The sequence below is a fragment of the Phocoena phocoena genome, chromosome 4 (genome assembly GCF_963924675.1).
Source record: "Phocoena phocoena chromosome 4, mPhoPho1.1, whole genome shotgun sequence".
In the NCBI taxonomy this organism is placed as follows: domain Eukaryota; kingdom Metazoa; phylum Chordata; class Mammalia; order Artiodactyla; family Phocoenidae; genus Phocoena; species Phocoena phocoena.
Window position 1 is genome coordinate 74,484,937 of NC_089222.1, and position 27,023 is coordinate 74,511,959.

General features: G+C 45.3%; 1 protein-coding gene across 1 annotated transcript in view; it reads left to right on the forward strand.

The window, feature by feature from the left end:
- The first annotated feature begins 987 nt into the window (after positions 1–987).
- The window catches only part of MUC4 (mucin 4, cell surface associated), a 54,972-nt gene continuing 28,936 nt past the window's right edge, over positions 988–27,023 (forward strand). The window contains 1 exon segment of the mRNA XM_065875846.1: positions 988–1,069. Within this exon segment, the coding sequence (XP_065731918.1) occupies positions 988–1,069 (82 nt within the window).

Here is a 27,023-nt window from a genome sequence, read left to right on the forward strand (position 1 = left end):
GAAACATCGCTGCTGCTGTCCTTTGCAGAACTATACCGGCTACCTTCTTTCCCCTTCAAACTCTGCCTGACACGCTCAGTTTGGAGCTCCTGTCCCTTCTTGGTTATGCTTGTGAGTCCCAAGAAGTCAAAATGGGGTGCCCTGGTCTCCAAGGTCTCCAGGAGCAGACCCTACTTCCTCATGGGCTCACAATCCCTTCTCCCCAGGTTCTACTCTCTACCACACTACCCAGCCCAGATCTCTCAAGCAGCTTCCCCAGGTTGCCTTGGGCTTTCTGGACCCTGGTTCTGCTGCGTCCTGTCCTGGAAAGAGGAAATTCACCATTTGGTGAGGGTCTACCCTGTGCCTAGCACTGAGCAGATATTCCGAGCCCAGTCCTCCATCCCACAAGTAGCATACGGGGTCGGGGGGTATTTCTGATTCCCACCTCTCACCCCACATTGTTCCCCCCACTTGCCATGTTTCTTAGGGTCTCCTCAAGTTTCACTCTCCTATTCATACAGCCCCAAACTCACTCCCTCTTAGCCCCTCTCTTCCCCGTTCTGCCCTGCCCTTCCTCCTGAAATGACCCGGCTGCTCCCGCTGTGGCAGTCCGAAACGCCAGCAAGAAAGGGGCAGCCCAGGACACCAGGCAGGACGGGGGGCCCTCATTTCCGTGTGTCCTGGTTTCTATTCCCCTACATGCCCCTCCCATCCCTCTCCCTATTTGGCCCAGGCTGACTAGGAACAGAGCAGCCTGTTTATATTTTTTATTTTTTCCTGGTGGGGGAAGGGGGTGGAGATTGAGGAAAGGAAAGACAGGTCAAGGATTATTGGCACGGGGCCCCACCTTCTTTCGTCTGCTTCCCCTGGTACTCTGGCCCCTCAGGTAAATACACCTGTTTAAGGCCAGCAGCCAGTGGGGACAGGTTCGCCTCTGCTACTTGCACTACCGCTTCTGTGCTGAGTAGCTTCCCCAGGGGAGCGTGAGGGACTCTTTCTGGAGCCATGAGGGGTGTCCACTGCAGGAGGGTCCCCTGGGTGTTCCTGAGCTGCTTGTGTTCCTGCGTCCTTGGGCCAGTGCTCCTGGGTAAGTGATGCACCTGGGGCAGCATTCTGGGGACGGGGTAGCTGACGTCGCCGATCCCATCCGAGGAGCTGGGGTCTGTCATGGGGAGAGAGACAGAGACAGAGAGGTAGAGAGAGGTGAATGGATAGAGATGGGACAATATAGGGGAGAGAGAGGGAGAATGCTAAAGAGACCGAGGAAGGAGGATGTAGAGACAGAGAGAAGCAGGGAGATGGGGGAGTGTCCTGGTTTGGGGAAATTCACTGGGGGAACCAGGGCTTATTTTGTGGAAAGAGACAGGTAGGGAGAGCTGTAGAAAAAGGGAGAGAGGGTTGAGAAGGAATGACACAGAAAAACAGGAAAGCTGGATAACACCCGGAAGAAAAACTTGCAGAAAGATATAGAGTCAGAGGAAAAGACAGGTGAGAAACAGATGAATCAAAGCAAAGTAGATCCAGAGAGAGGAGGGAATCAGAGGAGACAGGCAGGATGGAAAGGAAGGACCAGGGGAGAAAAGAAGCAACTGGCTTGGAGAAAAAAGGCAGGACTAAAGGGCAGCTGAGACAGGCAGTCGGCTTCTTGCCTCTGAACTTGGGTTTAAAAGCTTCCTCTTGGGCTAATGCCCTCAGGGCAGGGCTCATAGCCCTGGCATTGGCCTTGGCCTCCTCTACACCCTGCCTGCCTGCCTGCCTCTATCTGGAGCTGCAACTAGAGCTGGAACTAAGGCCTTTGGGGGAAGCTCCCCCTGGGTCCCCTGTCCCTTCCTCACTACCTTCCAAGCTGCCCCCCTGGCCCCAGGGCCAGGTTTCATTCTGTATTTCTCGGTGTCTGAGTCTTCTGAAAGTCTCTGGGGCCAGGAGACGGTGAGAGGTCAGGAGCCCAAACCAAAGATATAATCACAGCTCCCTCCCCTCCTCAGCAGGCCCGGGGAAGCCTTCACCCAAGGAATCATTTCTCACACAGCGGGTCAGAGGAACACATTCTCTTACAGATAGTAAGAGGCACAATGCCAAGGATGTGGAAGATTCCACCTTCCTTGAAACGTTTAAGGGCGTGGCTAAGACCAAACAGAACGCCCACCATCTACACCACCCTCACATCCAAAGCCCCTCATCCTCCCTACTCATCACACAGTGAGGAAACAGAGGCCAGAAGGAGCCTTCGGAACCTTCAGTTGCCAGCCCCATAGGGTCTGTTCCTGGGGGTAAACTAAGGGGTGTCTGTAGGAGTCATGACCATGGGCAACGGGGAGAAGGTGGCTTGGATTTAGGGACCTTGGGTCCAGTCTTGGCTCTGCTGCTAAGTGATCTGGTCCCATTACCAGGTCCTATTGTATCTCTCTCCAGGACTCCGTTCCCCTATGGAAAAAGGATGGCATGGCCTCTGGATTGCTAAGTTCTTAAGGGGCAAGGACTGGGGTGGGAGTGGGCAGGGGAAGGCAGGTAGGGAGCAATGGGGTGTGAGCGAGAGGAGGACCTTGAAGTTGGAAGGGAGTCCCCACGATGGCTCTGAAGCCGCGCAGGGTGCCCTGGAACCGAGTCCTGTGCATTGTGAAAGGGCACAGGATGGAGCAGGGTCAGGAAAGGAGGGGGAGTGGGATGGGAGGTGGTGCCCCAGGCCTGTGATTGAGCATCCAGAGGACCTTGGAGGGAAAAGTAGTCTCTGCTGGACAGGCAGTGGGTGCCCCATGTCTGCCGGGGTGGGGAGTTCTGGGAAAGTGGGAACTGGTCAGTCCCATTCCCTTGGCTCCCTGAAGGGGACTCACGAGTGACCTGCCTATATTTGAACCCAAGGTCTGCTTCCACGTTGCTGCCAGCACCCTCACCCAGGCCTGGGTCATCCTTGGAGCAGGTGTCTGAGCCTTCACCCCAGGTTGAAGGGAGAAACCCTGGGGTTTCCATGAAGGTGCTGTAGTGTAAGGGCTTCCTTAGGAAAAAGCCCTGGATCCTGAAGGGGAAAGGGGAAGAGAAGAGTGGACAGAGGTGGACTGGACAGGGAGCCAGCGGAGACTTGGTGCCTACAGGTGGCTCCCGGCAGGAATGGCTTAGAAGGAAGCCTGGCAACCCTGATTCCACGCCCTCTGACAAGAAAACGAGGTAAAATAAGCCTCAGTCTCCCATACTATCAGTGGCCCAGTAACCGAGGGGCCACCGCCCTGCACAGCCACTGGGAGGTGATGGGACTGTAGCAAGTGCAAGACGGTGGAGATCCACGGCCACAGAGGGCCCCAGGGAGGGCTCTCCTGCTTCCCTTCACTCCGAGAACCTCTAATCTGTCTGTCGGTTTAGGGGAGGCCCACCCAACTTGCCACCAATGGCACCCAAGCCCTCCACAGGCTATCTGCCCCCCACTCCAGGAAACCCTCCCTGGGCTTCTGGGCTTCCAACTTTCTCCAAAAGGAGAAAGTCCCTGAACAGGAAAATCAATCAAATTTAAGTCAATGGCTTGCAAAATGTATAGCAAAAAGCAGGAAGTTCAAACCAGGAGGCCCCACGTCAAAATTGCCTCTTACCAGCCCAGAATTTGTGAGAGAAAAAACTTTGACTTGGTGTCTTCACTGGCAAAATTAGTGAAGTGGAAAGAAGCTATTTCACAGGGTTGTGGTGAAGATTAAATAAGGTAATATCTAGTACAAAGTAGAAGATCCATAATATCTTGTTTGACAGGCCACTGCATGTTATTTTTTAAATTTTATTTTATTTTACAATGTATTAAACTATAGTTGATTTATAATATTGTGTTAGTTTCAGGTGTACACCTTCAGATTCTTTTCCATTATAGGTTATTACAAGATATTGAATACAGCTTCATGTGCCATACAGTAGGTCCTTATATATCTATTTTATGTACAGTAGTGTGTATCTATTAATCCCACACTCCTAATTTATCCCTGCCTCTCCTTTCCCCTTTGGTAATCATAAGTTTGTTTTCTACATCTGTGAGTCTATTTCTATCTTGTATACAGATTCATTTGTATTATTTTTTAGATTCCGCATATAAGTGACATCGTATGATATTTGTCTTTCTCTGCCTGACTTACTTCACTTAGTATGATACTGTCTAGATACATCCATGTTGCTGCAAATGGCAATATTTTGGGACCACTGCATTTCAGAGCTGGGAAGCTGGGGCAGGAGGATGATGGAGGCAGAGTGGAGAGGGCACCTCTGTTGGCTCGGAGGCATTCCCATTCATCCAAGGATCTTTGAGCTCTAAAAAGCCACCCCCGATCTTCCTGTGGGTTTGCAAGGGTCCGCTTGGTTTATTCAGAATGTGGCATCTCGCATGAACTGACGCTGAATGCCAGCTCCACTGTGGGGCAGAGGCCCCGCTCCCTGACATCGCGGCTGCACGTTTCCTTGTGTGGCAATCTTCTCCACACCCTCGGTTTCTGGGCTCCGGAGGCAGAGGCTGTCCTGGCAGGGTTTGACACACCAGTGATTTACGTCTCCATTGCCAGGAGAGGCCAAGAAGCGGTCGGCCTTTTACGTGCTCAAACAAGCAGTTTGCTACCGTGTCTGTTCTCTGGTTTCGTGGTGCTGCTGAATGCTTCAGAGATGCAGCCACCAAGCCACCTCTCTCAAGGCCAGGACTGAGGACTTTCCAGCCATCTCTCCTACTTCCAACCTTTCACCTTCCACCAGGCTGAATTCATGGCAACAAATACTTAGTCACTGTTGTGTCCCTGTCCCCAGCACAGCACTGAAGAGTTCAGTTGAAATGAACTCAATTTGTTGGCATTTCATAGAGGTTTAAATACTCAACATTTTCCATGAGACTCCAAAGCAGCTCCAGGAACTGGGTGTCTGTGTTTGCACATGAGGCCTCCACAGTCGTGGCCAGGCTCCTACGGAGGGTGCTGGCTTTGCGGCAGGCAGCTCGGTTCTCCTAGTGTGCATTTTTAAGGTCTGCAAATACATCTCCGCTCTATTCAGATGTCCCCGACTAAAATTGCAGTTAGAGTTTGACAGTGGGTTTGGAGGAATTCAGAACAGGAAAGAGTGTGGAGTTATTCATTCACTTGCTGAATTTCCACTCATGCCAAATGCTCTGGACACAAGGATGACGAAGTCATGGTTCCAGCCTCCCAAGCTTGTGTGAGGTCGCACAGCCTGTAAATAGGGCAGCTGGGCCTAGAAGGCAGGTCCCCTGACTCCTCGGTCACTGCATTTGCATTGTGGTACACAAGCTCTATAAACCAGCCCTGCTCATTGATGGAGGATGAACAGAAGCACCCACACCTCGTGCTGAGATATTCGTTCGTTCGTTCATTCATACATTTGTTAGTTAAACAACGATTTAAGGAGTGTCTCCTATGTGCCTGACATTGTTCTAGGCAGTGCTGTGTGAACATAGTGAAGAATGGAACAGATGGGGCCCAGCCTCCCGGAGCTAAGATCTAGTATGCAGAGAGACATGAAATAATTACAGAAAAATTCCCAACTGCAAATGTGGTGTTATGTTGAACAAGTATTATGATGAGAGTAAAATAGGGAAACTTCATTTGGATTAGTAAGTCCACCAAGGCCTCTCTGAGGAAGTGCCGGACATGTGAGCTGAGACCTGAAGGTTAAGTAGTAAGTGAGGTGGAAATTGGTGGGGTTGGGGAGAGTAGTGGGGGGGGGGGGCAGTGGAGGAGGGAGAGGGAGCATGAACCAGGCAGGGGAAGATGTGCAGAGTAAGGAAAGAGCTTGACCCTTTGGAGGACTTGAAAGAGGTAGACAGGTCCAGATGATGTAGGGCCTTGTAAGCCGTGGAATGGATTGTGGATTTTAAGGAACTAAAATGAGCAGACAGTAAGGGGTTTTAGGTAAAGGAGGGATGTGATCAGATCTGAACTTTGGAATGGTTGCTCTGGATACCACGGAGGGAAATGGATTGGAAGGGGGCAAGGGTGAAACAAAAACTAGTTAGGAGCTGGCTGCGGGAGTCCAGGCAGAAGGTGCTATGGCATGGCCTAGTGGTAGCAGTGGAGATCTGGGAAGGGAGTGGATAACAGTAAATACAGCAGCAAACAGAGCTTCTGCCATAATAAGGACGTAGTCACAAGGATTGTTGCCTTTGTTAGGCAGCAATCTGGCATCTCAGGACCTTGTAAAGACCAAGATAACAGGTAGTGCAGAGTGCCATTTATCGAGCTTAGGTACTGAGCTAAGCTAAGCGTTTTACATACATTAGCCCGTTCGCATTACTATTATCTACCATCATCCCACTTTTATAGATAAGGACCTCAAGCCTCAGAGAGGTCAAGTAACTTGCCCAAGTCAAACAGTGAATGTTGGTCAGTTCGACTCTGGAAACAACAGTCATTTTTTTTTTGAAATTGACGTATGGTTGATGTATAATGTGTTAGTTTCTGGTATACAGCAAAGTGATTCAGTTATATGTATTGATATATGCATATATATTATTTTTCATATTCTTCTCCATTATGGTTTATTTTAAGATATTGAATATGGTTCCCTGTGCTAGACAGTAGGACCCTGTTGTTTATCTATTTTACGTGTAGTGGTGTATATCTGTTAATCCCAAATTCCTAATTGATCCCTCCCCGCTTCCCCTTCGGTAATCATGAGTTTGTTTTCTATCTACGTCTGTGAGTCTGTGGAACCCACACTCTTAACCACTCTGTGGCCTTGTCTCCATTGACTTGTCCCTGTCGGTCTCAGAAAGGACCTTGTTAGGGGGCGTCAGCAGTACCACGTCTGTCTGGAATCACAGCTAAAACAACCAAACAAACACCAAATCATAATAGTTACTGCCATATCATCTTCCCACTTCATTCCCTACTCCCCCAAGTCAGAGACCAGCTGACCTATGCTGTGAGGGAACCGGGGTATCGGAAAATTCACTGACGTCATTACAGCTTTCTCAAGCCTCCCTTCTTTTCCTCACCAGTAAATGGAGCAATCTCCTTAGAGGTGACTGCAAAAAAAATTAGGTCAATAACATCAAAGAAAATTGGCTTCCCATTTGGCTTCAAAGCAAGAACTTTATCTCTCCTTCGCAACTGTACCCACTGAAGTCACACCCCAAACAATGCCTATTCTTCACCTTGGATATCACCACAGGTCATTTGACCTAATGTCTGGTGTAGCAGACATTAGGTGTAGCAGCACTAAGGTTGCCCTGGTGATAACCCCAGAAACTCTGGAACCAAGTCAAGAAGCATCACAACCTAGCTTTTACCATCTGCTTGGCACAGCTCCAACTTTCCTTTTCCTCGATGCCCTCCTTGCCTCAGAAGTCCCATCTCCAGCTTCCAATGTCTTGGTTTCGGAGCTTGTCTCTCCCTGGCCCCAGTCGAGGCAGGCCCACCCTCCTAGCCAAGGGTGGCCCTCAGGAGTTTGGCTACCTTTTGCCACAGCAGTGTTCACACTGCCCAGGCTGCAGCCATCGTGTTGGTCTCCTGACCCCAGGACCACTGTGACAGTCACAGGAGAAATTGATACCATTTCACCCTCTCTCAGCTAAAGGGACCAAAGACTAGGAGATGGGAACACATGAATTCATTCATTCAACAGATGTCTATGAAGTAATTCCCATATGCCAGCCATCGTTCTAGGTGCTGGAGATATCTTGAGATCAGTTATCCTAAGGGCATTTTGAGTTAGCATCTTTCATCATCGTGAATTCTAGGAACAATGGAGGAAAGATACCCAGCAGACACAACAGTGGTCACAGTTTCTGTTTCCTCTAACAGCAGGAACACAAACACAGCCACCAGCTCCATTGTCACCTGTCACAGTTCCTATAGCAGGGGCTCCAACAGCCATCACATCCATTACCTAACACCCACCCATCATCCCTGAGGGACAGCTCTGGGAAGTCTCCAGCTCCCAAATCCTGACCACAGAGGGGCAGAAGCCTGAAATCACCCACAGCCCAGGAACCTTTCAGAAATTTCAGGCTTTGGTCACCAAGAATTTCTGAGAGGATGACAGTCTTCATCCTTGATCCTGGGAAGTGCAGACCCAGCTGTCTGTGAGCAGCAGTTTCTACATCCTCCTTCCTCCTCTGTGGGAGGGGCTGATGCTGCATCCCATTGAAGATGGGGGGCTACGCCGATCTGAGGCTGACACACATACAAATGGCCCTGGTCTCCTGGCATAGTATGGCAAGGAGGGTGGTTCTGCCCCTTTCCTCCAACTTCTTCACAATTTTCAGGGCACCTGCCACCCACCTGTGAGTCAACTTTCTCTTCAAGGTGAATCTTGCCGTTGGGTGATTTCCTTGGCTCTACACTGCCCTAGGCACAGCCCAGTGAAGAGCCCCACAAATCAGGAAATAACAGCAGAAAAGTGAAACTTTGTGGGTGAAATGGCATATGGGTTCCTCACCTCCAGTTCCAAGAATAACTCAAGACAAACAGACCAGGCACGAAGAAGAAGCCTCTGCCCACAGTGCACGTCAGCAAGACACAGGCTTTGTTTTGTTTTCTTCTCAAGGAGTGACGTCACCACTATGTGGGAACGCTATCTCCCACTATCGTCACCGCTTCTGCCACCACTCCTTCACCTGAGTCAACAACACACCCATCACCGCCTCATACCTGTGGAGTCACCAGAGGGCCACACAGGAGAAATGAGGCCTGTCAGCACCATCACACTGGCCGTCCCCGCAGCCCTGAGAGCACAGGGGAAGAGCTGGCCATCTCCCACCGGACACGGTTCAAGGGGAGAATAACAGCCTTGTGGGGAGATCTCTGACTGCAGTGGTAGCAGAGAAATCCATGGAGGGTTCCAGGACTCCGAGTGAGGAATGCCCCACCTCAGTGCCAGCTCTGGTGTCCTCACTGTCCTTAGATGCAGGTTCCTCCTCTGGAAGAACTTCTTTAAAACTATCCATCTTAGGTGACACGTGTCTTCTGACAGCAGTCTTATCACTGCAAGAGGTCAACAGCCATCACAACTCATTCCAACATCATCACAGACAAGGGGACACCAAGAAAATTGGCAGAAACCTCCTGGTGTCACTTGCCCCTGAAAATGTGTCAGACTTGTTCCCAGGCTCAAACCACTGCACGTGGCAGGCCAAGAGCTCGGGCAGGTCAGTCACCATCCCTTACTTTATCTCTCTTGAGGTAGCGTTTGAAGAGCCCAAATTGTGGAGAGGCCATGCACTTGGTGACAGCCCCACAGCTGAGCCCTGTCCCTCACAAGGTATGCAATGTTGGGCAAGTCACTTAGCCTCTCCAAGTCTCAGTTTCCTCATCTGTGAAATGGGGGTACTGTTAACTAAGAGAAGCTATAAAGCACTCCACAAATATGTGGTACCAAAATTGTTATTATTTATAGAGTGTAAATATGCCTGATGAGAGAAGTATGAAATAAATTCCTATTCCCAATGGTGTGGGTCAGTTAATCACAAGTCAGTTGACACTCAAGAACTTGATGTGAAGACAGTAGCTCCACAGAAACTGCCAAAAGGGTAGAAATGCCTGGGTAAGAGGCATTCCTTATTACAGAAACCATTCTGCAGTGCAGACAGAGCCACTGACAAGACTCTCAAACCCTCTTCTCAGCCACAACCAGAGGAAGGTCAGCCAGCACCAAGTGGCCTCCCTCTGAGGACCCTGGTTTCCTTATCAGTAGTGAGAGGATGACAGGACCAATTCCAGCCACCAGTCTCCATGGCTCTGATAAAACAATGAGACCCTGCCCTCAGGATCCAAGCAGCTGCCTTCTAGGGCAGGCAATCCAGGTGTTTTCTAAAGTGATCTCTGCTACGGAGGCGATAGTAGAAATTCCCCTTCCTGGTCCCCATAGCTGAAGATCAGCCCAGCAGTGGTGTGATGGAAGCTAAGAGTCAGGGTGGGAAATGAAGGAATCAGGAAGAGCAGTTAAGAGGTGGCTGCAATAGTTAATGAGGATAACACAGCAAAGTGAACAGGAGACGGTGTGGGAGAAATACAGTAATTTGGAGGAATAATAGTTGGTCCCAAACTCTGTTGCTGGCAACAAGGAAGAGGAAGGAATCAAAGATGACTCAGGGATTTCTGGCCTGAATATCTGGGTTACAGTTAACTGAAGTTACAATTAACCTAAGGAATGTGTTGGGAGGAAAGAATCCTTCAGCTTCTGTGAGGGCAATACTGTGCAAGTACCAAAGGGACACTGGTCAGGGAGAGACTATTGAGGTAGACGCTCAATAAATGTTTGTTGAATGAGTGAATGGATGGTGCCAAATTTTACAGAAATTAATGGGAACAGAGAAGAAAATTTGTTTTGGTGCTTAGGAAGGAGTTTTCTGGTAACTCTGGAGGAAAGTGTTTTCAGCAAGGTGACTGAGGTGGAGGAGAGAGTGTAAGGAGTAGATGATAAAGAACACGTGGAGAGTGTAGACCCCTCTGTCAGGATGCTCATCTGAAATGACAGATAGGGATGTGGAGGACACAATATGGGTGAGAGACTTTTATTTTAGGTCAAGAAAGACCTGGGCATGATAGTCAGGAGAAGAGAAGGGGCAATGCACAAAGAGACCCTCAGACAGGGAGAAGTGATGGACTAAGCCATCTGAGGGGAGAAGGAGGAAACAGACAGGGCACTGGGCATGCATACGTGCGTGCGTGTACACAGCCTTTCAGTGAAGACTTAGCCTTTCTTTTTAGGTAGGATAAGGTACCTGGTGAAGACAGAGACATTTCCTGGTGGAGAGGTTCTTGGGACATTGAAGGAGATCAAGTTAGATGGCTTTGGTCTTTTCAGTGAAGTAGAAGGTAAAGTGTCATAGAGAAAGGAGAGAGAGGACGGGAGAGGAGAGGAGGGAAGGGGAGGGGAGAGGAAAGGAGAGGAGAGGAGAAACATATTTCTCTCAAATAGCAACTCTCCACAGTCAAATCCTCAGCTCTCTGCTCTGCAAATATATTACGTATTTGGCCAGGGTGAGGATGACAGGCTTCCGTTGTCTAACAATCTGATGAAAACTGAAAAGCCTGACTTGAGTTCTGCTAAAAGACAAGGTCAGTTCATTCCAGCAAAGCTTGAGCAGCAGGAATAAGGCTGGGAATATTCTTTAGAACAAAGCATGGTCAAGACCCCCAATATCTGTGGCTTCAGTAAGGTGGTTTTAGCTTACAAAAACATGTTAAGAGCAGATACTATCATTTTAAGGATGGTGTTTCTTAAAATGTGGCCCATAGACCACCTGTATCAGAATCACCCTGGGCACATGTTAAAATGCAGGTTTCTGGGGCTTCCCTGGTGGTGCAGTGGTTGAGAGTCCGCCTGCCAATGCAGGAGACACGGGTTTGAGCCCTGGTCTGGGAAGATCCCACATGCCACAGAGCAACTAAGCCCGTGCACCACAACTGCTGAGCCTGTGCCCTAGAGCCTTCAAGCCACAGCTACTGAAGCCCATACGCCTGGAGCTCGTGCTCCACAGCAACAGAAGCCACTGCAATGAGAACCCACACACGGCAACGAAAACCCAACGCAGCCATAAATAAATAAACAAATAAATAATAAAATTTTTTTTTAAAATGCAGGTTTCTGGATCCCACCCCACACATGGGGAATTGGAAGTGGTGGTAGGACCCAGAACGTATCCTTACAAGCTCCCGCAGGGATTTGGATGCACCCTATCTTTTGAGAACCACTTTCTTACCAATAACAACTTCTCTATAGACTTCCTCCCTCACCAGGATTTCGTGCCTAAGAATAACCCACTCAAGTTTAGCAGGTTGGGTTATCTGCAAATTGTTTTCATAAATAGCTGAATAATCTGTTGAAGGAGCGTCTTAAGACATTGTTTAAATGGTGGTGAAAGACAAATACAATACTGTAGTTTTGGTGTAACTAATGCTAATCTCTTCCTTCTAATAACGAGCCCTACAGATTTAGAAACTTGTTAAGACTGCACCTAACAGTAAAACTCTGTCATCAACGTGAAGGGGCTCATTTGCCTTCTTATACGCTGGAAAAGGAGACTCTAATCAACTCAGCCCATGGTTAGCAAGTTCTTTAAAGATTCAAAAAGACAGAGCCCTGTTTGACAATATTTAAAATTGGTACTGCCAAAACAAGATTTTTCTCAAAGGGAGAGGGTATTGGGAAACATGTACTTGCTCATATACTGCCAGTGGGACTGTACATTGGCACAGATTTTCTGCAAAGAAATTTGGCAGTATGTATTAATGACATGAAGACTTTTATAACAGCATTAACCAGTAATTCCACTTACAGAAATTTATGTTGAGACAATGAGCTGAAATAATGAAAACAAAACAAAATATCATACAGAAAGATAGTCATCGAAGCTTTATTTATAGTAAACAGTCTAAGTGTCAAACAGTAAGTTAATTATGGGAATATTATTTGATGTAAAAAGGTGATGTCCAATGTTCCACAAGGGACACAGACTCTCCCTCTCTTTCTCTCTCTCTCTTTCCCTCTCTCTCTCTCTCTCACCCCTCCCCCCACCACACACCCCCACACACCCTAGCAACACATGGAACAAGCATAAAATAAGGTTTATTAAGGAAAAACTTCCAAGCAAAGTGCATATGATCCCTGAGCTCTCATTATTTCACAGAGAGGGGGTTATAGCAGGACACAATGGAGGAAGTGTTCTAGGAGAGAGACCTGCCCCTGTGCTGCTGCTGTTTGTAGGGAAATGGGAATGGTAACAATGCAGGTTTTCAGGTTGAGGGAATGGCTTTGTCAGGAAAGGGGACCTCCAGAGCTCAGCCAGTTGTGTTTATGTAAAACACCCAAGATCTTGCTGTTGACATTAGCTGGCCCAATCCCCCTGAGCCAACTCTTCCATGCCTACAAAAGGAGGAAGATAAAGAACTACCATCAGAGACAGAAAAGATTTGTCTTTCTTCAGGCTATCTGTACAAAGAATGAAAGCATGAAGAAATGCTTATGATATCAGGTAAAATTTTTAAAAAGAATGCAAAGTTATATATGCTAGGTAACTTGAACTATATATTTTTTAAAACATAGGAAAAATCCTGGAAGGATACATAACAATGTGATTGTCTGGGGAGTGAGATTATGAAGTTTTGGTCTTTCAAAGATCTATAGCTTACAATTTTTATATAATGAGTATGTCTCTTTAATATATTTCAATATTGTATAACTTTGTCCATAAAGATTAAGCACATCTTTTGTTGGATTTATTCTTAAGTACTTTATATTTGCACTATCAAAAACACTACCACCAAAAAAATTTTTTTGCTGATGTATAGGAATGCAGTCATTTAAAAATTTTTGTGTTATATATGTGAAACTTTGCTAATGATTTATAAATTTAGGTAGTTTTCTATGTAAACAATTATATCATCTGCAAATAATCACACATTTATTTCTTCCCTTCCATACCAAAAAGAACTTCTCTATACCTTCATACCTTTGTTTATTTTCCTTATCTTATTGCACTGGCTAGACCTCCAGCCTGATGTCGAATAGAAGTTGTTATAGCTGGCATCCTGGACTCATTCTGAATTTTAAAGGAAATATTTCCAATGTTTTATCTTTAAGTATGATGTTTACTACGGGGTTTTATTGATATTGTTGAGCAGGTTAAGGAAGTTCACTTCTATTTTTAGTTTGCTAGGAATTTTAACAGGGATGAGTATTGAATTTTATCAAATAGTTTTTCTGCATCTGTTGTGATGATCATGTTTTCCCTTCCTTCTGTTTATATGATGATTTATATACTTTAATAAAATTTTATGTTTTTCTTGTATTTCTGGTTTAAACAGCTTGATCATGATATAATTTTTTATAAATGCAATATTGAACTTGGCTTGCTAATATTTTGTTTAAGACATTTCCGTCCATACTATTACTGAGATTTACTGATCTATAGTTTTCCTTTCTTATACTGTCTTTGCATCTTGATATTATACTAACCTTACAAAATTAGTTGTAGAGCATTCCCTCTTTTACTAAACTCTGGAAGAGTTCGTATAAATTGAAATTATCTATTCCTTGAATGTCTGGTGAAAATTGCCTATAAAATCATCTCGACCTACATTTTGTGAGGGATGGACTTTTTCACTTTTAACTGGTGATTCAGTTTGGAATAGTTTATATTCAGATTTCCTATTTTTTTCTCAATTACTTTTCTTTTTTTCTTTTTTAATTAATTTATTTATTTTGGCTGTGTTGGGTCTTTGTTACTGCACGTGGGCTTTTCTCTAGCTGCGGCGAGCAGGGGCTACTCTTCCTTGCAGTGCATGGGTTTCTCACCGCGGTGGCTTCTCTTGTTGTGGACATGGGCTCTAGGCACGTGGGCTTCAGTAGTTGTGGCTCATGGGCTTAGATGCTCTGCTGTATGTGGGATCTTCCTGGACCAGGGCTCGAACCAAAGTCCCCTGCATTGGCAGGCGGATTCTTAACCACTGCACCACCAGGGAAGTCCTCAATTACCTTTTCAATTTTTAAAATTGTGGTAAAATACACGTACATAAAATTTACTATCTTTACTGTTTTTGAGTGACATTAAATACATTTATAATGTTGTGGTACTGTCACCACCATCCATCTCCAGAATTCTTTTCATCTGTAAAACTGAAAGTCTATACCCACTAAACAATAACTCCCCACTTCCCTCTTCCCCCCAGCCCTTGGCAACTGCTGTTCTACTTTCTGTCTCAATTTTGACAAGCCTAAGTACCTCATATAAGTGGAATCATACAATATTTATCTTTTCGTGACTTGCTTATTTCACTTAGCATAATGTACCCTCAAGATTTGTCCATGTTGTAGCATATGTCAGAATTTTGTTCCTTTTTAAGGCTGAATAATATTCCATTGTATGTATATATCACATTTGCTTATCAACTTATCTATCAATAAATGTTGTCTGGGTTTGGTATCAGGGTAATTCTGGCCTAAAAGAATGAGTTAGAAAGTGTTCCTGCCTCTTCAATTTATTGGAAAGGTTTGAGAAGGATTGGTGTTAGTTTTTCTTTAAGTGTTTGGTAGAATTCACCAGTGAAGTCATCAGGTCCAGTGCTTTTCTTTGTTGGTTCAATCTCCTTATGAGTTGTAAGTCTGTTTAGATTTTCTATTTCTTCATTATTTCCTTCCTTTTACTAACTGTGTGTCTATTTTGTCTTCAAAAAAATAACTTTTGGCCTTATTGTTTTCAATTGTTTTTCTATCACTAAGTTCTGTTCTTTTTATATATATATAAATTTATTTATTTATCTACTTTTATTTTTTTAAATTTTACTTTTGGCTGCATTGGGTCTTCATTGCTGTGCGCGGGCTTTCTCTAGTTTGGTGAGCAGGAGCTACTCTTCATTGCGGTGTGCAGACTTCTCATTGCAGTGGCTTCTCTTGTTGCAGAGCATGGGCTCTAGGCACACAGGCTTCAGTAGTTGTGGCACGCGGGCTCAGTAGTTGTGGCTCGTGGGCTCTAGAGCACAGGCTCAGTAGTTGTGGCGCGTGGGCTTAGTTGCTCCATGGCGTGTGGGATCTTCCTGGACCAGGGCTCAAACCCATGTCTCCTGCATTTGTAGGTGGATTCTTAACCACTGCACCAGCAGGGAAGTCCCGCTGTTCTTAATTATATTGTTCATTCAGCTTTCTTTTTCTTTCTTCTTTCTGATTTTTTCTAGTCCACCTTTTCACTGAGGGTTCCAGCTTTATGCAGAAGATACTCAATTTACAGTGTCCTGATCTAAGATTCTGTCTCCTTTCCCCATGAAGCCCTTAAATCCCCTAACTCTAGATCTCAGAAATACATGCATATCTTGCGAGAGTACTTACTTATCCTCTTAGTTTTCAACTCCTTCACTCCTGAGTGTCTCCCTCTCTTTCTTCTGTTCTCAGTTCAGCATTCAGACAACACTTATTACACATTATTTGTCATTTGCAGGTTTTGTAAAGACTTATCTCTTCTGCCATATTGCTGGAAATGGAGCTGTACTACTTTTATAAACAAAAAAATCTTTACTTAAAAAATTGGGCTGTGCAGTCATGAAACTTTTGCTGCTGATACTGATTTTAGCAGAGGTGATGCAGGCTCTGACAAGATTTAATTGCCAAGAATCTATAATAAGTTTAGTAAGTTTGGCATGTAAATAGCTTCTGTCTGGTGACTCAAAGCCAGATGACAGAGTGTTGCTTTTATTTATGTTTTTAGGAAAATAAAATAAGCCAAATAATAATTGCATAGTGTATGTTTTCCAATCCAAACCTTATCTAGAGAAACCAAGTTTTGGAACTTTACTAAGGAGAGAGCAGGTATAGAATATGGAGTCCTACAAACAAATCTACTCATAATTCGGAATAAAGGAAGTCCCCTTTTAAAGTCTAAGCAGAGTCATTTTGGGTTAAATAGGAACCCAAGGACTTTCCAACACAGCTCTGCAGCTCAATCCATGCATTTGTCCATACCAACTTAGAAGCGTAATTAGTACTATTAGTACTGTAATTAGTAACTATTAATAAATAGTAGGTGAGTCACTTTCTTTTTAACAAATTAGAGTTGCAGGTGAGTCACTTTCTTTTTAATAAATTAGAGCTGATTCATAGTCATTCTCACTCAAAAGTCTAAATTGCTTTCTTTTTAAAAAATATTTTATGGAAGTATAGCTGATTTATGATGCTGTATTAATTTCTGCTGTACAGCAAATTGACTCAGTTATATATATATATATATATTCTTTTTCATATTCTTTTCCATTATGGTTTATCACAGGATATTGAATATAGTTCCCTTTACTACACAGTAGGACCTTGTTTATCCATGAAACTGCTTTCTTAAGAAGAGAAAGTGGTGAAATTGCAGTCACTTCCAGGAACAGCACTCAAACCTAAATTCTTCTCTAGGAGTTTGTCTCACTGTGAACTATATCCCTCCAACTAGTTGTGAGCACAGAAGTTAAAAAATTTTTTTGAGAACAGCAAGGGACCTAACAAAACCCAAAACGACTAAGTTCCTAAGAGGGGGAAAGACTCACGCTTTCTTGGTTTCTTCTTGGTTTAGAAGACTCATGGACCTTAAAGTTCAGGAGGATGGTATGCTCTCCTGGTTGACAGGATTTGTCTGTAGCTAGTGTAAGTGCAGTCAAATATTTTAAATAAAATAAGTTGACATTTAAACATTTTGCCAGGCCAATAAATTGAAAAAAAATTAGGTATGATCAATTAAATTAACATCATGTTACGATGTGGTCAGGGCTAGAGTAGGTGTACTTACTCATTAGGTTTCTGCTAGATTGGGACAAATGTTAAAAATAAAAATTAAAAAAGGTAGGGCTTCCCTGGTGGTGCTGTGGTTGAGAATCTGCCTGCTAACGCAGGGGACACGGGTTCGAGCCCTGGTCTGGGAGGATCCCACATGCCGCGGAGCGACTAAGCCTGTGCGCCACAACTACTGAGCCTGCGCGTCTGGAGCCCGTGCTCCACAACAAGAGAGGCCGCCATAGTGAGAGGCCTGCGCACCGCGATGAAGAGTGGCCCCCGCTTGCCACAACTAGAGAAAGCCCTCACACAGAAACGAAGACGCAACACAGCAAAAATAAATTAATTAAAAAATTTAAAAAGGTAGAAATTTAATTTGCTTTTTTAAAAATGCTATAATTCAGGTTGAAAGAGTTAACACTCCTTCCCATTATGGAGTTTAAAATAGTCTGGTCACTATTCTAGTCTAATGTTGCCTTCTTTCTCATAAGGAAGATGAGTTGTTATATTCCTGAGATTTTTTTCTTAACAATTTGAAGCAGCCCTAATCAGTTTGCCTCATTCTGTGGGAATCCTGCTTTTCCATCCCTTAGCCTTTATTGTAGCATTTTTTTAAGCTTCCCTCCAAGCTATCTAAACCTCCGACCTGGCACAAGTTTTATCGACCAGACCTAACCTGGGCTCATTTAGCCTCAGTACTGCCTGGCAACCCAGGAGCGCACACACTTGGGACTCAGTCATCTCCTTCTGCACAGATACTGCTTATTCTCCACAGTGAAGGAACTTGTCTTCATCTTTTGTACCTCTCAGGGAGGTCTTAAGGGAAGGAGTATTTGGTGACTTTAGCAGGAAGACTGGCCATTTCAAATCAAATAAAAAATATTAAAATTTAATCTTATTCTAAATTCCTTGAAAAATATTGATGATGCTTTTTCATTTCAAAAACACATTCAGGGCTTCCCTGGTGGCGCAGTGGTTGAGAGTCCACCTGCCGATGCAGGGGACACGGGTTCGTGCCCCGGTCCGGGAAGATCCCACATGCCGCAGAGCGGCTGGGTCCGTGAGCCACGGCCACTGAGCCTGAGCGTCCGGAGCCTGTGCTCCGCAACGGGAGAGGCCACAACAGTGAGAGGCCCGCGTACCGAAAAAAACAAAAAAAACAAAAACAAAACACATTCACTTTATAGGATTTTAAAAAAATCAGTGTATGTAGTTGGCAAATTTACTTTTGAGGCCCTGAATGTATATGTCAGAGGCCTCAGCCACCTAGAGAAGCACTTTCTTCTAGATGTTAACCTTATTAATGCTCTGTTTTGAATTTGACTAATGAGGAAAAATCTCCCCCTTCAATTAAGTATTTTGAAACTGGCTACTGTCATCACCTTGGAGAAAAGAGCTCTTTTCAAAGAAAGAATAGTGTCTTAGCCTTGATGTTCATATTACTTAAGAGAACAACATCTCTTGATAAATGGAAAAGGTACTTCTATATAGAACCAAATACTGCAAATTTGTTTAAAACTGGATTCATTGTTGTACTCAGTAACTACTGGAAAAAAATTAGTGTCAACATAAGGGTTGAATCAAAAAGAAGTTAGCTCTGCAGTTTTTTCAATAAACTTTTTTGGGAGTTGAAGATAGTTTGGGGGGAGAAATCAGACAAGGTATCTGAACTAATGTAAAATATAAAATGAAGTTAGATTGTCATCAATGAACTGCCACTATTATGCCTATCTCTTTATCACTGGGTCGAGACTTTTGTTGAGACCGTCTAGAAAAAGGGCCACACAATGACTTTCATGGGTGCTAGGCACTTTTGTCTTCCTGGGCTTCTTCCTCTGATTAAAATAAAAATTAAAAACTATACTTCATGACTGTGTTGGACTAATGCAATCAAGGCTGGATTCATTATTACATATCCATTATAATTACATTGATTTTTTTCCCTTCTGACTGTAAAAGAAATTAACATGAAAACAGTTTTATTGATCCTAAAAGTAGCTTGGGCCCCAGGCCCTGTGGCTCTATGCCTCACCTTGGGGGCTTGCTGGCAACTCTAAGGCAGTGGTGCCTTGAGAAGCATCTTGCTGAGGTTTGTTAAAAGGGGGTCAGCCTGTTCTCAGGACCTCCCACATGGTTCTAAAAACCAACAGAATTCATGCTACTCCCATTTAAAAAGAAAAATTAAGGTAGAAAGGGAAAGCTCTGGATTGTAGGTAGGGGGACCACCCTCAGAGACAGTAAAATGAAATATAAATAACTGTACATCTGAATATAAAAGAGAGTCCAGGGCTTCCATGTTGGTGCAGTGGTTAAGAATCCGCCTGCCAATGCAGGGGAAACGGGGTCGATCCCTCGTCTGGGAAGATCCCACATGTCGCGGAGCAGCTAAGCCTGTGCGCCACAAATACTGAGCCTGCGCTCTAGAGCCACAATTACTGAAGCCCCGTGCCTAGAGCACGTGCTCCACAAAAAGAGAAGCCACCGCAATGAGAAGCCGCACACCGCAATGAGAAGCCCACACACCACAACGAAGAGTAGCACCCACTTGCTGCAACTACAGAAAAGCCAGTGCGCAGCAATGAAGACCCAATGCAGCCAAAAAAAAAAAAAAAGAGAGAGAGAGAGAGAGCGTCCACCCAAAAAACACCCACAATATTCCAGAGAAGAGGGAGTCACTTTTATACTTGAGTCCTCATAAATTCTCTTGTATTATTCGGTCTACTCCCAAATGCTTTATACTGAATAAACAAAGCTTTCTAAGACAGTACAAGTAGTTGACATGTACTGTCAACAGTACATGTATCTATTCATGTCAGGCATTCAAATACACAAGTTCGTAATATTTCCCTTTCCTTACTCTTCAAAGAAGGTCCTGATGAGTCAGCAAAATTCTTAGGTATTTGAGATGGGGTACGAGAGAGAAATGAAGGAGGAAAAGAAGATCAGAAGATTATCACTGGGGGAGAAAACTGAAGGATTTTTAGAAATAGAATTAGGAGACAGGTGAGAAGGAAAACTGAGAGATAAGCACTAGGTTAATGAAAAGAAAAAGAGGCTATGAAAAAGGCAGAAGGCTACTCATCTCCTTTATCATGTTTAAGAAATGTTTGTATAGGATATGCAAAAATTTGAATGTTTTTCGTTGAATGAACACTGTGTGTATTTTAATTAAAACACTGTTCTGAGACTGCAGCTAATGGATCTTGGCTTCCATATAAGACTCATATGGGGAAGGTAGGAGTATACTGGGCCAGTTTCAATTACCATACCCACAAAATTAATGGTAATGGAGAAAATGTTAGCACAAAGACATTCATTGAAATATTATGTATGACTAGGTACCACAGTGTTGGTAGAAAACTTAGACATGGTTAAATAATAAATCCTGCAGCCATTTATTCTGAAGCCCTGTGATATAGAGTGATACATGTGCAAAATGATTGTGTTATAAACTTTCCAGCTTCACAGAAGGAACCTCTCATCTCATGAGTCCTTGTATCTTATATTTAAAGGCACTGCCCAAATAAGCACAGCTGGAACTCCATCTACGAAAACTAGAAACTATCTGACAAGTAGTGTTACTGAGAAACTGTCCCGTTCCAGTATCAGCAACACACTTCTCTCAACATCGGAAATGTCCACAGTAACAAACTCAACAAAGTTCACTGTACACCAAAAAGAAGGAACATCACATTCTGTTACTAGCAGTACTGCTCCAGGCACTTTGGCAGTCTCAAAAACACTTGGAGTAAAGGGAAAAACAAAAGCATCCTCTTCCAGACCCATTACTCAGGTAACATTATCATCTTCTCAGGACCACCATATTCAGAGCATGGAAACCATCAGAGAACCTCAAGGCACGACCATCACAGATGTGACCACGTCAACTCCCTCATCATCCCCACGTGGACACACTCTTACAGAAGGCACTCCCCAGGAGACATCCTCTTCAGGTGAAACAACCACTTCATATCCAGCTAGTGTGAGCCGCACACCTGCGACAACATCAGAAATATCGACAACACCAACCTCAACAAACAGAAATTTCTCTCCATCTACTGGAGGCAATACATCTCGAATGACATCACAGGTGACGACATCACCAGCTTCAACAGACACCACTGTAATAAACAAAAGGGACACATGGCCAACTGTAACGGGTCATATCACTCCAGTGGTCTCAACAGCCTCAGTGACAGCTGGACTAGAGGAAAAATCGACCTTACCCTCTTCCACCACTTCTACTGAAGAAACACCAGCATCTTCTCAGGACCACCATACTCAGAGCATAGAAACCACCAGAGAACCTCAAACCAATACCGTCACACATGTGATCACATCAACCCTCTCATCATCCCCACGTGGACACACTCTTACAGAAGGCACTCCCCAGGAGACATTCTCTTCGGCTGAAACAACCGCTTCTTCCCCAGCCAGGGTGAGACACACACTTGCGACAATGGCAGAAATATTGACAGCACGAACGTCAACAGACAGAAATTCCTCTCCATTTAGTGTAAGCAACACATCTCCGACAACATCAGAGACGATCAGTTCACCAGCTTCATCAGACACCACTAGAGAAAACAAAAGGGACACATCATCAACTGTAATGAGAAATATCACTCCAGTGGCCTCAACAGTCTCAATAACAACTGCACTGGAGGAACAATCTACCTTACCCTCTTCCACCACTTCTACTGAGGAAACATCAGCATCTTCTCCAGACCACAAAACTCAGAGCATGGAAACCACCAGAGAACCTCAAGGCACGACCATCACAGATGTGACCACGTCAACTCCCTCATCATCCCCACGTGGACACACTCTTACAGAAGGCACTCCCCAGGAGACATCCTCTTCAGGTGAAACAACCACTTCATATCCAGCTAGTGTGAGCCACACACCTGCGACAACATCAGAAATATCGACAACACAAACCTCAACAAACAGAAATTTCTCTCCATCTACTGGAGGCAATACATCTCGAATGACATCACAGGTGACGACATCACCAGCTTCAACAGACACCACTGTAATAAACACAAGGGACACATGGCCAACTGTAACGGGTCATATCACTCCAGTGGTCTCAACAGCCTCAGTGACAGCTGGACTAGAGGAAAAATCGACCTTACCCTCTTCCACCACTTCTACTGAGGAAACACCAGCATCTTCTCAGGACCACCATACTCAGAGCATAGAAACCACCAGAGAACCTCAAACCAATACCGTCACACATGTGATCGCATCAACCCTCTCATCATCCCCACGTGGACACACTCTTACAGAAGGCACTCCCCAGGAGACATTCTCTTCGGCTGAAACAACCGTTTCTTCCCCAGCCAGGGTGAGACACACACTTGCGACAATGGCAGAAATATTGACAGCACGAACGTCAACAGACAGAAATTCCTCTCCATTTAGTGTAAGCAACACATCTCCGACAACATCGGAGACGATCAGTTCACCAGCTTCATCAGACACCACTAGAGAAAACAAAAGGGACACATCATCAACTGTAATGAGAAATATCACTCCAGTGGCCTCAACAGTCTCAATAACAACTGCACTGGAGGAACAATCTACCTTACCCTCTTCCACCACTTCTACTGAGGAAACATCAGCATCTTCTCCAGACCACAAAACTCAGAGCATGGAAACCACCAGAGAACCTCAAGGCACGACCATCACAGATGTGACCACGTCAACTCCCTCATCATCCCCACGTGGACACACTCTTACAGAAGGCACTCCCCAGGAGACATCCTCTTCAGGTGAAACAACCACTTCATATCCAGCTAGTGTGAGCCGCACACCTGCGACAACATCAGAAATATCGACAACACCAACCTCAACAAACAGAAATTTCCCTCCATCTACTGGAGGCAACACATCTCGAATGACATCACAGATGACGACATCACCAGCTTCAACAGACACCACTGTAATAAACACAAGGGACACATGGCCAACTGTAACGGGTCATATCACTCCAGTGGTCTCAACAGCCTCAGTGACAGCTGGATTGGAGGAACAATCAACCTTACCCTCTTCCACCACTTCTACTGAGGAAACATCAGCATCTTCTCAGGACCACCATACTCAGAGCATAGAAACCACCAGAGAAACTCAAACCACCACCATCACAGAGGTGACCACGTCAACTCCCTCATCATCCCCACGTGGACACACTCTTACAGAAGGCACTCCCCAGGAGACATCCTCTTCAGGTGAAACAACCACTTCATATCCAGCTAGTGTGAGCCGCACACCTGCGACAACATCAGAAATATCGACAACACCAACCTCAACAAACAGAAATTTCTCTCCATCTACTGGAGGCAATACATCTCGAATGACCTCACAGGTGACGACATCACCAGCTTCAACAGACACCACTGTAATAAACACAAGGGACACATGGCCAACTGTAACGGGTCATATCACTCCAGTGGTCTCAACAGCCTCAGTGACAGCTGGACTAGAGGAAAAATCGACCTTACCCTCTTCCACCACTTCTACTGAAGAAACACCAGCATCTTCTCAGGACCACCATACTCAGAGCATAGAAACCACCAGAGAACCTCAAACCAATACCGTCACACATGTGATCACATCAACCCTCTCATCATCCCCACGTGGACACACTCTTACAGAAGGCACTCCCCAGGAGACATTCTCTTCGGCTGAAACAACCGTTTCTTCCCCAGCCAGGGTGAGACACACACTTGCGACAATGGCAGAAATATTGACAGCACGAACGTCAACAGACAGAAATTCCTCTCCATTTAGTGTAAGCAACACATCTCCGACAACATCGGAGACGATCAGTTCACCAGCTTCATCAGACACCACTAGAGAAAACAAAAGGGACACATCATCAACTGTAATGAGAAATATCACTCCAGTGGCCTCAACAGTCTCAATAACAACTGCACTGGAGGAACAATCTACCTTACCCTCTTCCACCACTTCTACTGAGGAAACATCAGCATCTTCTCCAGACCACAAAACTCAGAGCATGGAAACCACCAGAGAACCTCAAGGCACGACCATCACAGATGTGACCACGTCAACTCCCTCATCATCCCCACGTGGACACACTCTTACAGAAGGCACTCCCCAGGAGACATCCTCTTCAGGTGAAACAACCACTTCATATCCAGCTAGTGTGAGCCGCACACCTGCGACAACATCAGAAATATCGACAACACCAACCTCAACAAACAGAAATTTCTCTCCATCTACTGGAGGCAATACATCTCGAATGACATCACAGGTGACGACATCACCAGCTTCAACAGACACCACTGTAATAAACACAAGGGACACATGGCCAACTGTAACAGGTCATATCACTCCAGTGGTCTCAACAGCCTCAGTGACAGCTGGACTAGAGGAAAAATCGACCTTACCCTCTTCCACCACTTCTACTGAGGAAACACCAGCATCTTCTCAGGACCACCATACTCAGAGCATAGAAACCACCAGAGAACCTCAAACCAATACCGTCACACATGTGATCGCATCAACCCTCTCATCATCCCCACGTGGACACACTCTTACAGAAGGCACTCCCCAGGAGACATTCTCTTCGGCTGAAACAACCGTTTCTTCCCCAGCCAGGGTGAGACACACACTTGCGACAATGGCAGAAATATTGACAGCACGAACGTCAACAGACAGAAATTCCTCTCCATTTAGTGTAAGCAACACATCTCCGACAACATCGGAGACGATCAGTTCACCAGCTTCATCAGACACCACTAGAGAAAACAAAAGGGACACATCATCAACTGTAATGAGAAATATCACTCCAGTGGCCTCAACAGTCTCAATAACAACTGCACTGGAGGAACAATCTACCTTACCCTCTTCCACCACTTCTACTGAGGAAACATCAGCATCTTCTCCAGACCACAAAACTCAGAGCATGGAAACCACCAGAGAACCTCAAGGCACGACCATCACAGATGTGACCACGTCAACTCCCTCATCATCCCCACGTGGACACACTCTTACAGAAGGCACTCCCCAGGAGACATCCTCTTCAGGTGAAACAACCACTTCATATCCAGCTAGTGTGAGCCGCACACCTGCGACAACATCAGAAATATCGACAACACCAACCTCAACAAACAGAAATTTCCCTCCATCTACTGGAGGCAACACATCTCGAATGACATCACAGATGACGACATCACCAGCTTCAACAGACACCACTGTAACAAACACAAGGGACACATGGCCAACTGTAACGGGTCATATCACTCCAGTGGTCTCAACAGCCTCAGTGACAGCTGGATTGGAGGAACAATCAACCTTACCCTCTTCCACCACTTCTACTGAGGAAACATCAGCATCTTCTCAGGACCACCATACTCAGAGCATAGAAACCACCAGAGAAACTCAAACCACCACCATCACAGAGGTGACCACGTCAACTCCCTCATCATCCCCACGTGGACACACTCTTACAGAAGGCACTCCCCAGGAGACATCCTCTTCAGGTGAAACAACCACTTCATATCCAGCTAGTGTGAGCCGCACACCTGCGACAACATCAGAAATATCGACAACACCAACCTCAACAAACAGAAATTTCTCTCCATCTACTGGAGGCAATACATCTCGAATGACATCACAGGTGACGACATCACCAGCTTCAACAGACACCACTGTAATAAACACAAGGGACACATGGCCAACTGTAACAGGTCATATCACTCCAGTGGTCTCAACAGCCTCAGTGACAGCTGGACTAGAGGAAAAATCGACCTTACCCTCTTCCACCACTTCTACTGAGGAAACACCAGCATCTTCTCAGGACCACCATACTCAGAGCATAGAAACCACCAGAGAACCTCAAACCAATACCGTCACACATGTGATCGCATCAACCCTCTCATCATCCCCACGTGGACACACTCTTACAGAAGGCACTCCCCAGGAGACATTCTCTTCGGCTGAAACAACCGTTTCTTCCCCAGCCAGGGTGAGACACACACTTGCGACAATGGCAGAAATATTGACAGCACGAACGTCAACAGACAGAAATTCCTCTCCATTTAGTGTAAGCAACACATCTCCGACAACATCGGAGACGATCAGTTCACCAGCTTCATCAGACACCACTAGAGAAAACAAAAAGGACACATCATCAACTGTAATGAGAAATATCACTCCAGTGGCCTCAACAGTCTCAATAACAACTGCACTGGAGGAACAATCTACCTTACCCTCTTCCACCACTTCTACTGAGGAAACATCAGCATCTTCTCCAGACCACAAAACTCAGAGCATGGAAACCACCAGAGAACCTCAAGGCACGACCATCACAGATGTGACCACGTCAACTCCCTCATCATCCCCACGTGGACACACTCTTACAGAAGGCACTCCCCAGGAGACATCCTCTTCAGGTGAAACAACCACTTCATATCCAGCTAGTGTGAGCCGCACACCTGCGACAACATCAGAAATATTGACAACACCAACCTCAACAAACAGAAATTTCCCTCCATCTACTGGAGGCAACACATCTCGAATGACATCACAGATGACGACATCACCAGCTTCAACAGACACCACTGTAATAAACACAAGGGACACATGGCCAACTGTAACGGGTCATATCACTCCAGTGGTCTCAACAGCCTCAGTGACAGCTGGATTGGAGGAACAATCAACCTTACCCTCTTCCACCACTTCTACTGAGGAAACATCAGCATCTTCTCAGGACCACCATACTCAGAGCATAGAAACCACCAGAGAAACTCAAACCACCACCATCACAGAGGTGACCACGTCAACTCCCTCATCATCCC